Here is a 12,747-nt window from a genome sequence, read left to right as displayed (position 1 = left end):
TGATACCCATGCATATATATAGCTGGGGTGTGTGTGGTACGAAGTGAAAGCTATGCTTGGTGTTCGTGTGTGTATTGGCGCTTGCAATGGAAGCCTTTTTTTGGCGACGATGTGATGACCTAGCTCTAGGCGGGTGCATTTTGATTGCTTCATCTTCTTGCTGGTTTCAAGATGCCCCATGCCGCATCTACTTCTACCTTGTTTTATTACTAAAATCTACTGCGCTGCATACTACATGTCGCATACTATATATAATGTTCATTAATGTTTGCATATTGCAATTCTTCATACACCAAGTCCATCCCAAATAGAAGCCCGCTCGAGAACTGCCGCTGGCTGTTCATCGTTTGCTTCGGCGTCAGACACCGCGAAGAACAGTGGTCCCAAGCAATGATCTGCTGGGTGGTAGATTCGTGTAGAGATGACCGTTCTGTCATTGACAAACACTTCTAACACACTGGCGTCAAAGTAGGCGTGTACTCGAAGTGTCTCTTCAACCTCTTCGCCATGCTCATTCAAGAAAGTAAATAGCGTGTGCGGAGCAGTTTCATAGCCGTGGTTTACTTCGGTGTTGTCAATCAAAGGTCGATGGATTTCGAAGGTCTCACTTCGTGGATCCCAAGAAAGGGTCGTGCAGTTTTGACCATCTTGAAGAACAGTATCAGTATATATACGAGATAGACCCAGCGGACCGGAATGTCTTACCAGAAGTGTGTGGAATCTTGATACCCACACGGGCACATGATTTACTAACCGAAAATTCGGCATCGATTTCCCATTTAGATGTTCCCAACAGCATATCACTTTGTGAAGGCGTTGTGGACAGGGCTACCCCTGCGAGATGTCTCTCCCGGGCACTTTGTCGCAGCTGCGTGAGTCGACTATCTGGGCTGATCTTCATGGTATGAATCGTAAAGGTACCAGAACCAGGTGCATCGGGGACAGCGTCGATTGAAGTAATCGAACTCAACTGCGAGATTCGTGCCTGCTTGACATGTTTCAATGTTATCAATCCCACCACACGAGGAAGAGAAACCAAGCCGCTGAATCCTTGGCGATGGCGCAGAGAGTCAGACAGGTCCTCTTCCGTGATCCAGCCATAGACGATACGTTGTGAGGTTTGAGGGTCGTAGAACGAGTTAGCCGCATAATAGCATCCGTGATCGAAGATACCAGAGAATGCATATGAGGCCAGAGGACTGTCTGTGGAGATCGATTTCTTTTCCCCGTTGGATTTGATAGACATCCAGAGCTGGGCTCGGGCCACTCGTTTCTGGCGTGCTTCTTGGACCCCATCTTGGTTCGAACTATCCAACGGTACACAGCCTTCGGCCCCCATGATGATGAAATCCCGACAAGTGCCAGTGTCATTGCTCAGGGTCATCAGATTAACGACTTCCCAGTTCATGCCATAGTCGCCAGACCAGCGAGATGGTCGTAGATTGAGGCCGACGTCCATCAATGGGCCAATGAAATCCCATTTGGTGAGATCTGTTGCTTGGACAGTGTAAACAAAGACGGTGGGAGTTTTATTGGAGATTCCTCCTGATATAAAGCCATATAATGTTGACGGTGTGTGTTTGGAAAGAGGACCATCAGCCCAAGTGGTGAGGAAGGGATCTCTCCAGCCCGTCACGTTGAGATGTGAAGGTGGGCCAGTGAGAACCGGGTTGCAGTCCTGTCGTTCCCAGGTCTCGCCTCCGTCTTGCGAAACAGCTACACTGAGAGTCTCACTTCCGAATGTATATGGTAACGTATAATGAATTGGGAGATGTCTCACGGAGGTATATATGATTGTGAGAGCTCCCACCTGTCCGGAGATATCAGTTGGCTGTAGACATCCGGTAAAGACGCCCAAGCGATCGTATTCAGCAGAGGGTGTCAAGATGGGATCAGTGGATGTCTTCCATGACACCAGGTCTGGCGATGTAGCATGGCCCCAGGACATATTGCCCCAATCATTCCCGTGCGGGTTCCATTGAAAGCTCAAATGATATAACCCTGTTTCTGAGTCATATCCCAATCCACTAGGATCATTCATCCATCCTGCTGGTGGTTTCACATGAAATGATGGTTTCCATTGTGAAGAATTCTGAGGCCATTTCTTCTCTTCATAAGTTTTGCAAGGATATTGTCCAGTGTTTTGCTGATGTTGGAGGACAAGCATGTCGGACTCTGTAATGACTGGAGCAGACATATTGAATATTTGATCTGATGCAAAAATTAAAAGAAAAGAAGAAAAGAAAAGGATGTGTCGTCGTGGGACGAAGTGGAGGAGATAGAGATATACTCCCAAGATATACTCCCAGGATCTATTGCAGGGTTAACTTCAGCCACCAAACACATCCAGTAGTACCTTATTATAGCCTGAGGTTGTAACTCCCAGAAAACAAAAGACTTGATCATGGAAACACCTGATCTTCAACGAAGATTTCCCGATTCGGGGGTTAATCGGAAATAGATTCGGCATTTGCAGGAGGATTATCGGCGAAATTCCCATAAAATCCAATTAAACTGGCAAATAAGTCGAAGAGATGATCAGAAGATGGTCCGATGGGGTAATTGAGTATATCCAAGTCATGAGAGATCTCATTTCATCACTTTGCAGGTGAAATTGACTGAAATTGACTGAAATGGGAAATCTCGGAGAAACTCGAACAAAAATAAATCCGGGGGCCTTAGGGTTTAGGGAAAGAAAATCCGGGGGATCCGGGGAACATCTCCCTTTCCCCTATCCTCCTCTCTCCTCCTCCCCAAACATCCAACATCCAACACATTCAACACATTCAACCATGAATCGATATAGAACCAATTAATATATATCCATGGAAAATCTGTCTTCAAGGGTGTGGCCTTATACGTATCATGTCTTACAAATGTGGTTCAACGGAGACACAACATGTCGACTACTCCAACAGGGACTCACATCGAAAGTCAGCCATCAATGTTCAATTAATCTTCGCCTGTACAGTATTTGGTGCCGCCTCATTCTTGTTTGGATTCGATGACAAGATTATATCACCGGTTGCTGCATTACCGGGTTTTGTGGGTGCTGCTGCATCATAACAAAAAGATCCAAGGATCCAAAGCTGATTCCAACGCAGGTGGAGAAATTCCAAGGACCTAACCCAGTCACTGGGAAATATGTTCTCACGGCCCGTAATCAAAATCTGGTCTTTTCCCTTCCATTGGTGGGATCGGTGATTGGAGGTCTACTTGCTTCACCAATGAATTTCCACCTTGGTCGCAAATGGCCGTTGATTATTGCATATTTCGTCTCTGTGGGTGGTGGATTACTACAGGTCTTTGCTCCAAATTTGGGGGCCTTTGTGGGAGGTCGTTCTATCAATTCGGTTGCCTTGGGTATTATAAATGCAACTGCCCCTTTGTATATCTCCGAGGTATTGATCCTTTACCCCCCTGTTCGATGTTCAATCTCGCTTATTCTTACTCTTAGGTGGTTCCCGCTTCTATACGAGGAAGATGTGTCAGTTCAATGAACATCTTGAATCTAACGGCTGGCGTGGTAGGTACCACGGTGGTCTTCAGAACGGAAAAGATCCATGGGAATCTCTCGTACCAGATCCCACTGGCTGTACAGTGTGCTCTGCCTGTGTTGCTCATACTTTTGACAGTGTCCCTTCCAGAAAGCCCACAGTGGCTGACCGGGAAGAGGAAGATCGAAGACGCTCGACATAGCCTACGGAAACTGCGTGGGTCCAGCGATGACGAAGTTGAAGATGAACTCCGTCTCATGAGGCTCTCTGAAGAGAGCGAGCGCCAGCTACACGCTGAGACCAAGTTTTGGCACATATTCCAGCGACAGCACCTCAGACGTACCCTGACGGCGGGCTCGTTCTTCTCTCTTAATCAAATATCAGGCATCATTCTTTCAACAACATATACAACTGTCTTCCTGACAGTGCTGGGAATTGCAGATCCCTTCTCTTTGACAATCATCGCGTCTTGTTGCACATTAGCAGGCACCATTGCCGCACCCTTGGTCATCGACCGTGCCGGTCGACGTCCCACAGCATTCTTTGGAATGGGGATTCTGTTCGTAATTGACGCCGTGGCCGGTGGCCTAGCCTTCGACAGAGGAAACAAGAAAGCTACTATGGCCATCGCCGCTTTGTCCTTTATATTTAATTTCTTTTGGGCATCTTCCTTCTTCTCACTGTCAAACCTCATGCCCTCCGAAATGGCAACTCCCAAACTCCGCCACCATACCATGGCCTACACAATTGCATGTGCGCAAACAACCGCCGTCATCACCACTCTCGTCGTGCCGCAGCTAACTTCGGCGGATGCGGCGGACCTTGGCGCGAAGACTTATCTCATCTTCGCTGGTTGTATGGCTGCCATCATTGTGGTTTTCTACTTTTTTATGCCGGAGACGCGTGGCCGCACTTTTGCCGAGATCGATGAGATGTATGCAGCTAAGATCCCTATGTGGAAGTGGAGGTCGTATGAGACTTCATATGAGCTGAGGTCCCGTGCGTCAAAAGGGTTGACATGATCCAACTATTTATGTCTCTACTCTAATTGAAGGTTGTAATATACTTGCAGGGTAAATGCTCTGTGCTCTTCGCATTATACCATGGACATATAAATAAACTTGGGTATAGTTAAACTCGCTCTATTGGCACACTGCAGAATCCAGTCAAAAATGGGGTTTCCATGTACAACGTGAGTCAATGAGTTCTAAAAAAAAAAAAAAAAAAATCATATAACCCATTCCATACAATTGGAAAAAATCAAAAAGCCCCCTGTAACAGCTTCAGTCATCGTTGCGGCCACTCCGGGGCTTTGGGTTCCATAATCTGGAGCGAGCGTAGATGAGCTCTATACTTCTCCAGATAAGGATGGTTTCCACCACGGAAGCTGGTCATAAGTAACAAGAAGTCTTCCGCGAGACTTTGGGGCGTATAAGTCGTGGTCGATGGTATTCTTTCAGTGAAATTGACGGGCATGTTCATGCCAACCCCGTAAGACGGGCTTGTATTGCATAGGATGTTTGTTGCGCAGATTGCGATATCGTACAGTTTTTCGGTCTAAATATTAATTTGTTAGTAAGGAGACAATTTCACAAGCCGAACCCATTTACAGATTATAGATGAGAATAAATTACATACCAGACCGATGCCATGGGCTTCCATGGAGCTCAACCGTAATGACTGACACAGCTGAAGAGTGGTCTCAGCAACGGATACGGCATATCCGAAGGTTAGCTCGGGATGTTCCGAATGGGCACTCAGAAGCCCGTGAGTTGAGGAAAGGAGCCAGACACGGTTCTGGAGCCATTTCTGGGTGATAAAAACGTCGGCTGCTTGAGTCTCTCGTAGGCCCATGGCAAATGTGGCATTGCTAGTTTCGCCACGGCCGACCTTGGCTCGCTCGAACCAGTCATAGCCGCGATATCGTTCAGCCTGGTTGACTCGATTGAGATTTTGATGAATGGCGAGTGCCTTCGCTTTGGTGAGCCGCTGACAGTAGCCGTTGCTACTATCGCATCGGCGGTTCCAGCAGTCGATGACATCTTCGTCGATAGCATCGAATAGTTCCATCATTCGTGCGAGACCCATCATCCCCTCAGCATCTTTCTCGTTGTGGACCATAATGCCGGAGACGACGCTATGCGTGGCGCTGTGGATAAAGTCATGCACTGACCGCATGGTGAATCCCGGCTTCCCCCAGAAGGTGATTGGGTGTCGCCGTTGCAAAGCATAGGCTCTGGAGTTCATAGTCAGCGAGTCGATTTATAAGATAGTTGGTCGTTTCTCGTTTCTTACCTTTCGGTAATAGAGAGGACGAGGTACGTCCGTAGCCGCTGGCCTTTCTCTTCCCCAGACAGATCCTGATAAGACTCGGGATCATTCAACCCCAGCGTGGCCGCAAGATCTAGTGCCTCCCGAATCCGGAGCCACGCGGCGTTGTGCTGGTTACTCCCAAACAAACAGCCAAAGAGGAAAAAGCTGGTTAGGACAGCTTCGATGGTTGGGTTCTCGCCAAAATCCGAACAACTTCGCATTTTGGTCGCTTCGTTCATCATGGCTCGTGCCTGCAGAGCTCGAGATGAGGTCGTCGGCCGCTCGTTGATCTCAATTGGTTGTGTGAGCGAGAATGCACATAGAGACAAAAGCATGGCACCGAATTGAGAGTTCTTGCGATGTTCCTGTGTGATCATCGAAGTGTACAGGGATGATCGGTTGAGAACGGGTATGGTCGGATGTAGTCGATCAAAGTAGACGTCAATCCAGGGGATCATATTTGCTTCGTTGATTGTGGACGGCCAAATTGCATCAGTCTCCTGGGTATCTGAGTGCATGGACCCCACAGTTGGTGAGTATGGCATATTTGGAGCTTCCTGCGGAGGCATTCCAATGGTGCCAGCATCGGGTACTGGTTGAATGATAGACGGGAGAGATGGCCTGAGATATACATTACTTCCTGGATATTCGAAAACAGGGACCTGAGAATCCAGATTATCTGGAAGCCAGTACTCGACATCATTTCGATCGTTCCAGCTCATGGCGCCGGCGCTGTTGCTGTGAGAATCTATAGATGGGGTTTCCTCACCCCAGGGTGCCATTGGAGGTGGTATACCTGAAGGTGGCAGTCCTCCGGCCCCTTCAAGGGGAATCGTAGTTGGACCATGAGTTGGGGTCCAAGCTGCCCCGGGCAAAGCACCGGCTTGTCCGGACTCCACCGATGAGGTTGGAGTTTGAAATTGAAAGCCATTTTTAGATTCTTCTTGAGGGGTTATAACAGTTTGCTGTTGTCGAATTTGCGACACGCGACTTTATCCCAGTCAGTGATATTATTCACAGTCACGGGTGATTACTCACTGCCCGGTTGGTCCGCGCTTCTTCTGTGGTTGAAGGAATGTGCACTCGAAGCCCATGGACTCACAAGCCTTGCAGGGCTGTGACAAGCTACACTGGAAGCAAGTTAGTATGTTCATATGTTCATATGCTCATTAGAAATTTTGATACATAAAAGGGGGAGGGGGAATGGGATGTCTTACCTTGATCTTGCGGAATTTGCATTGGTCGCACGCTCTCTTGGCGATAGCCGATTTATGTGATCGTATAGCACCAGTGGCAGTGGGCGTATTACCCGTAGGAGATCTCCTTGATTCCATAACTCATGAAGTTCTTGAACTCGAGCTATATCACAGGCAGAGATGAGATTAAAAATCTAGTGAGAGGTTGAAGAAGAAGGTTGGACCCACATCCAAATTGGCCCCCTTCCCCGCCTCCTCTCTCTTCTTCTTCTTCTTCCTCTTCTTCTTTCTCTTCTTCAACATATTCTCAATTCAAAAAAAATAAAAAAAAAAAGATATCATATCCAAACATAACTCCAAATTATTGGGGAATATAAAGAACACGACAAGATAAAAAGACTGAAAATTACTCCAAATATCCCCCGCAGTGGTATTTGACGAGAAGTGTGCCACATTCTCCACTTGATAAGAGTGGCTCTCGGACAGCAGAGCAGAGCAGACTAGCTGACTATATTAAGCTAGTCTTGACCTCCAATAAGACTACAATTGACCCCAATTTAGAAAAATGGGCAGCTTACCGACTTGGAAAGAGATTGTCTTCCAGAAACGGCTCATCAGAGACCAACTCCTTGCACCATACTTAGTCGATGTAGCTCAACGTCTGCCGCAAGTACAGAATCCCGAGGAACGTACTCGGCTAGAAGATCCCTCGGTCCAAAAGATCACAAATATTGACAGTGTCATCTCTCTGTTGGAATGTCTGGAGAAAGGAGAGTTCCAAGCAGAACAAGTGATCAAGGCATATATCCAACGGTGTGTCTTTTATTGAGGGTTGAAACAGCCCACATACTAATATCATCGGTAGCGCTGTGGTAGCACACCAATTGGTATATACCTCGCATCTTCGTTTCCATTTCTATTCCCAACCAACTCACTGATCAAATCCGGCATGGATAGACAAACAGTTTGACCGAGATTCTATTCGAAGATGCCATAGAACAGGCAAAGCAACTAGATATTGACTTTGCAGAGACTGGAAAGCTCAAAGGTCCCCTGCATGGAATTCCAATCACGCTGAAAGATCAATTCAACGTCAAAGGCGTTGACACGACCCTGGGATACGTCGGTAGGTCCTTTGCCCCGGCCCAGGAAGACGCGGTGATCGTGCAGATCTTGAAGAAAATGGGTGCCATCATCATTGCGAAGACAAACGTTCCACAGAGTATCATGGTTCGTTCGTCTGAGATTTATCACTGACAGTATCTTATTCGGAGATTGACTCTATCTCCAGTGGGCCGAAACCGAGAATCCTCTCTGGGGACTCACGACCAATCCTCGCAATCCGATTTTCTCACCCGGTGGCTCAACTGGTGGTGAAGGTGCTTTGTTGACATTGCATGGATCACTATTTGGATTCGGAACTGATATCGGCGGAAACACAAGAATCCCACAGTCTACAGTGGGCTTGTATGGCTTCAAACCAAGCGTAAGCACCAACCGCCATGAACAAGCTGCCTTTCTCCCTCTTTTCACTGGTGAATACTTATGATCCCCAAAAATAGAGCGCTCGGCTCCCCTACCAGGGCGTACCCGTCTCTACTGAAGGCCAAGAACATGTCCCATCTGCCATTGGTCCGATGGCCCGAGATCTCTCGTCTATCTGCTACATGAGCCGTCTGATAGCGAACAGTCAGCCCTGGGATCTTGATCCGCGATGCGCTCCTCTTCCCTGGAATGACACTGCATTCCAAGAACTCCAAGACCGACCTATGGTTGTCGGCTTGATACTGGATGATGGCGTGGTAAAAGTCCACCCGCCTATTGCGCGCGCCTTGTTAGAACTCTCAGAAGGGCTTAAAGCACAAGGCCACGAGGTTGTGGTCTGGGACACATCTGACCATGCCGGCTGCATTGAAATTATGGATCTCTTCTACACGGTCGATGGGGGTGAGGATATTCGACGGGATGTAGCCGCTGCCGGCGAACCGTTTATTCCTCACGTTGAAGGGTTGGTTAACCGCGGTAAGGCTATCTCGGTTTATGAGTATTGGCAGTTGAACAAACGGAAAGCTACCGCGCAGAAGAAATATCTGGATAAATGGAATGCGGTGCGGTCTCCGTCGGGTCGGGCTGTCGATGTTCTGTTGGGTCCTACCTTGCCGCATACGACTGTGCCTCATCGGAAATTCCGTTGGGTTGGCTATACTAAGATTTGGAATTTCCTGGACTATCCGGCTTTGACTTTCCCAGTGGATAGGGTGAGAGCTGAGCTGGATGTGTTGCCTTCGGAACCCTACGTCCCCAGAAACAGTCAGGACGAGTGGAATTGTGATCTTTACAATGCGAAACAGGTGGATGGATATCCGGTGAATCTGCAGATCATCGGGAAGAAACTCCACGAAGAGAAGGTACTAGGGGCCGCTACAGTTATTGAGAAACTCTGGAAATGTCATGTCAACAAATCCAGTTGAGTTGTCTAGGACTCCTCTGTAGATATAAGGGATGAAGAATGGGTGAACATATGGTTATACACTTGTTCTATACATCTAATTCTACTATATATAATCTCTTGTTATTTGGGTACGTCAACTTGATTTTCATCTACTAATGAAAGTGGTAAGAGAATCCATGTTTTATATAGGAAGTGAATAGGAATCCTATAGTATAAGGTAGTTCTATTACCTACTACTCGGCCTAGTTCGCTAATTCGTCCTTAATTGCGAGCTTTTCTACAAGGTCCTCACGAGCATTATCTAAGCATACAACGTCAGTACATTTCTTAGTCGCTATACATCACGGTGTATAAATATTCAAACTCCCCCAGAATACTAAAAATGTAAGAGTGGTGTGTGTAGAAGAGAGAGTACACTATTTATTCTAGGAGAGCCCCAAGACTGCCTAATTCTTACAGGTCTTCCTAACGCGACATCAAATGAGGGAAATGCATGATTAGTTCTTAATTCCTCGACTTTGCTTTCACTGTGTGAATCGCTAGATAAATTTTTTATAGACATAAACTCATTATGCAGCTGCGATACCTGCCTCCAGAGTCACTTAAATGACGAACGCCGTGGGAATACGCAACAAGACAAGCACACAAGCACACTGGAGTCTCAAGCCTTGGGAGGCTCGAACAGATTGGGTTTCATGTTGATCTTGCAAAGCTTCGCCACACAGCCGCTCAGTTGAAGCAGTGACTGCACACCATCTAGGATACGCATATGCGTGAATCCAATCTCCCGAATGAACTCCAACTTGGAATGTTCCGACAATGTGGGGATGGTCTTGGTGACTCGGAACATGGTACTAATGATATCGTGAGAAGAGTAACCCAGGGTCCTATAGATAAAAAAAAAAAAAAAAAAATGGTTAGAAACCACCAGCACCTTGAAGTAAACACATTAATAACATACCATAGCTCGTTCAAACCTTCCAGTGCCACATCCACCTTGCCCTCCCAGCAAGCCTTGATCATGGCCTGAACTTTGACCGGGTGCGGGCTGTCAACTACTCGGAAAACATTATCTCCGCTGACGAAACCGAAACCGGACCAAGTACTCTGCAGGTTGTTGATAGCCTGCCGCATGTCACCCTCTGCACTGAAAACAAGTGCAGCAATGCCATCCTCGGAGTGCTGGACCTTCTCCGCCTCGCAAATTTGCATCAACCGTTTCACAACCTGGGCATCTGTCAACCGAGCATAACGGAGAATGGCGCAACGGGATTGAATGGGTTCAATGATCTTGTTCGACTGGTTGCAGGCAAAGGCAAATCGTGTGGTGGAGGAATAGATTTCCATAGTACGGCGCAGGGCTTGCTGAGCACCGGCGGTCATGCTGCAGAGATATGTGAGTCTAATGGTCAAAATGAAACTCTGACGAGAACAAACCTATCGGCTTCATCGAGGATGACCAATTTATGGCGTCCTTGTGGCAGGGTAACCTTCTTTTGGGCAAAACCTTTGATCCGATTCCGCACCACATCAATACCTAGACCACACAGCATCAGTATCGACTCAGTCATCAAAGCAAATATGCCAAAACTAACCTCTTTCATCACTTGCATTCAGCTCCAGAACTGCCTCCTTGTATGCATCTCCCAGCATTTGTCGTGCTAGACATAGTACTGAAGTGGTCTTTCCAATACCCGGCATGCCGGAGATGATAACGTGTGGCATATTACCATCTTTGGCAATGATCTTTAACCGTTCCACTGTTTCAGTATTGCCAACAATATCATCGAGGAAGGTTGGGCGATATTTCTCGACCCTATAAATCAAAAGGTTAGCTCTGCCTGATCTTCTTGCAGGGAAAACCTACCAGGGAAGCTCATAGTCCACAGGGGCACCAGCAGTATTTGGCTTGGCACCATTGTGAGAAGCAGTTGAAGATTCAGCTTGAACCATTGTGAGCAATTTGGTTGATTTCAAATTGAAGAGCCTTGGGAAGTGCAGTGAAGGAGAGACGCGAAAGAAGAGCAGCGCGTGTGGAAACGCGATAACGGGGCTTATCAGTTGGCCTGTGCACTTCAAAGTATTGAGGTATTGAAGCTATTTAAAGCTGTGATTTTACTCTTTTGTATATAAGATAATTAGTATAAGATAATTAGTAGTCAATTGATCATACTACCTTCACTGCTACACAGTCAGTTTTGTTCAACAGTGTTGGTGTTGTTGTGGTCGTTTCTTTTCTTTTCTCATTTACTTCATTCCGCACCATTCTTCCTCTCTTCACCCCCAAACAACCATTATTCTTAATACCTAGAAGCTGGGAAATGACTACGCTCTCTCTAATTTACACACCCTGACACACACGGTTGGAATCAACCAACTCCTCAAAACGTCCACACTTCCACACTTCCTCTCCGCGACGCGCACACGGCTCCCCGCATACTTAAGAACCTCCGGCCAAACACATCACAAAAAAAAAAACACAGACCACGGTGTGTACAGTCATGCAAACACAAACATCTGGAATGATGAACCAAAGTTCTGTCCGTCGCAACCTATTCCATGGGAACCTCAGCCGCCGACCTGCTTCAGTAGGACCACCCAATGGCGCAGTTCCTCAAAATCACAACGGCCTTTCCAATCGCCCTTCGCACCGGCTAAAGTCTACATCGTCAGACTCGGGGCCAAATACTCGACCATTCAAAACTGTGGAGAACAAGGATATTGTGGTTCGGGACAAGAATGGCAGTTACAAGCTCGAGATTCCGACATTGCCGCAGGCTCTGGTTGGAGAAGATGGAAAGGAGCTGGCTGAACTTGCGCCGAAGGATGGAGGATTAATTTCTTCAGATCCTACTGGGTATGACAAAGAGAGTATGTTTTTTTTTCTCTTTTTTTTTTTTTTTTTGACACGATGATATTTTCCGCTATGAAGTCAGTATAGTCTGCTAATACTTGACTCAAGAGTTCGAGGCAGCTCTTGTGGAGATGATGGTTCGGCATCGGACCAGACAATCGAATGGTGAACCTGATGGTAAGCTAACAATCTGATATGAGTCTAACGGTTATTTCTGTGGTCATATACTGATCTGAAATAGAGATTCTAAATATGGTTCACGAGAGTCTACGCAAAAAGGCAGCATCATTGGATGACGATAATTGGATGTTTGAGCCTGAGAAGTACTCGATTTCTAACTAGACAGGACTGCGCTTGCTGCATGCATCTTGATCTCATTACATTATCAGTTGGATATGTTTTCCTGTAAAGGTCTGCTTCAAAAAGACCCACGCA

General features: G+C 46.9%; 6 protein-coding genes across 6 annotated transcripts; 3 read left to right on the top strand and 3 right to left on the bottom strand.

The window, feature by feature from the left end:
- Nucleotides 1–285: 285 nt before the first annotated feature.
- Nucleotides 286–2,197, bottom strand: N7516_007232 (glycoside hydrolase family 32 protein; the record flags this gene model as incomplete). Its single annotated transcript, XM_057219952.1, has 2 exons — nt 286–647; nt 706–2,197. 2 exons carry the CDS (start codon nt 2,195–2,197, stop codon nt 286–288), a joined length of 1,854 nt encoding a protein of 617 aa, XP_057074043.1.
- Nucleotides 2,198–2,808: 611 nt separating this feature from the next.
- On the top strand, nt 2,809–4,519 carry N7516_007231 (uncharacterized protein; the record flags this gene model as incomplete). The annotated part of the gene is made up of 3 exons (XM_057219951.1): nt 2,809–3,045; nt 3,105–3,401; nt 3,458–4,519. Coding segments are annotated over 3 exons (1,596 nt in total), but the record flags the coding sequence as incomplete, so codon positions are not given.
- Nucleotides 4,520–4,784: 265 nt separating this feature from the next.
- On the bottom strand, nt 4,785–7,144 carry N7516_007230 (CeGAL family transcription factor; the record flags this gene model as incomplete). The annotated part of the gene is made up of 5 exons (XM_057219950.1): nt 4,785–5,054; nt 5,136–5,733; nt 5,793–6,800; nt 6,849–6,940; nt 7,028–7,144. The coding sequence occupies 5 exons, from the start codon at nt 7,142–7,144 to the stop codon at nt 4,785–4,787; spliced, it is 2,085 nt and encodes a 694-aa protein (XP_057074041.1).
- A 427-nt stretch (nt 7,145–7,571) lies between these two features.
- N7516_007229 (amidase) lies at nt 7,572–9,477 on the top strand (the record flags this gene model as incomplete). Its single annotated transcript, XM_057219949.1, has 5 exons — nt 7,572–7,819; nt 7,872–7,893; nt 7,964–8,236; nt 8,298–8,492; nt 8,569–9,477. 5 exons carry the CDS (start codon nt 7,572–7,574, stop codon nt 9,475–9,477), a joined length of 1,647 nt encoding a protein of 548 aa, XP_057074040.1.
- Nucleotides 9,478–10,119: 642 nt separating this feature from the next.
- On the bottom strand, nt 10,120–11,411 carry N7516_007228 (replication factor C subunit 4; the record flags this gene model as incomplete). The annotated part of the gene is made up of 5 exons (XM_057219948.1): nt 10,120–10,345; nt 10,420–10,842; nt 10,896–10,995; nt 11,054–11,274; nt 11,326–11,411. The coding sequence occupies 5 exons, from the start codon at nt 11,409–11,411 to the stop codon at nt 10,120–10,122; spliced, it is 1,056 nt and encodes a 351-aa protein (XP_057074039.1).
- Nucleotides 11,412–11,959: 548 nt separating this feature from the next.
- On the top strand, nt 11,960–12,654 carry N7516_007227 (uncharacterized protein; the record flags this gene model as incomplete). The annotated part of the gene is made up of 3 exons (XM_057219947.1): nt 11,960–12,329; nt 12,421–12,489; nt 12,554–12,654. The coding sequence occupies 3 exons, from the start codon at nt 11,960–11,962 to the stop codon at nt 12,652–12,654; spliced, it is 540 nt and encodes a 179-aa protein (XP_057074038.1).
- Nucleotides 12,655–12,747: the final 93 nt, after the last annotated feature.

Source organism: Penicillium verrucosum, assembly GCF_028828655.1.
Source record: "Penicillium verrucosum strain IBT 35672 chromosome Unknown utg000002l_segment0_segment0, whole genome shotgun sequence".
NCBI classification, from domain to species: domain Eukaryota; kingdom Fungi; phylum Ascomycota; class Eurotiomycetes; order Eurotiales; family Aspergillaceae; genus Penicillium; species Penicillium verrucosum.
Note: the sequence above shows the minus strand (reverse complement) of the source record. Positions and strands in the feature narration are given on the sequence as shown.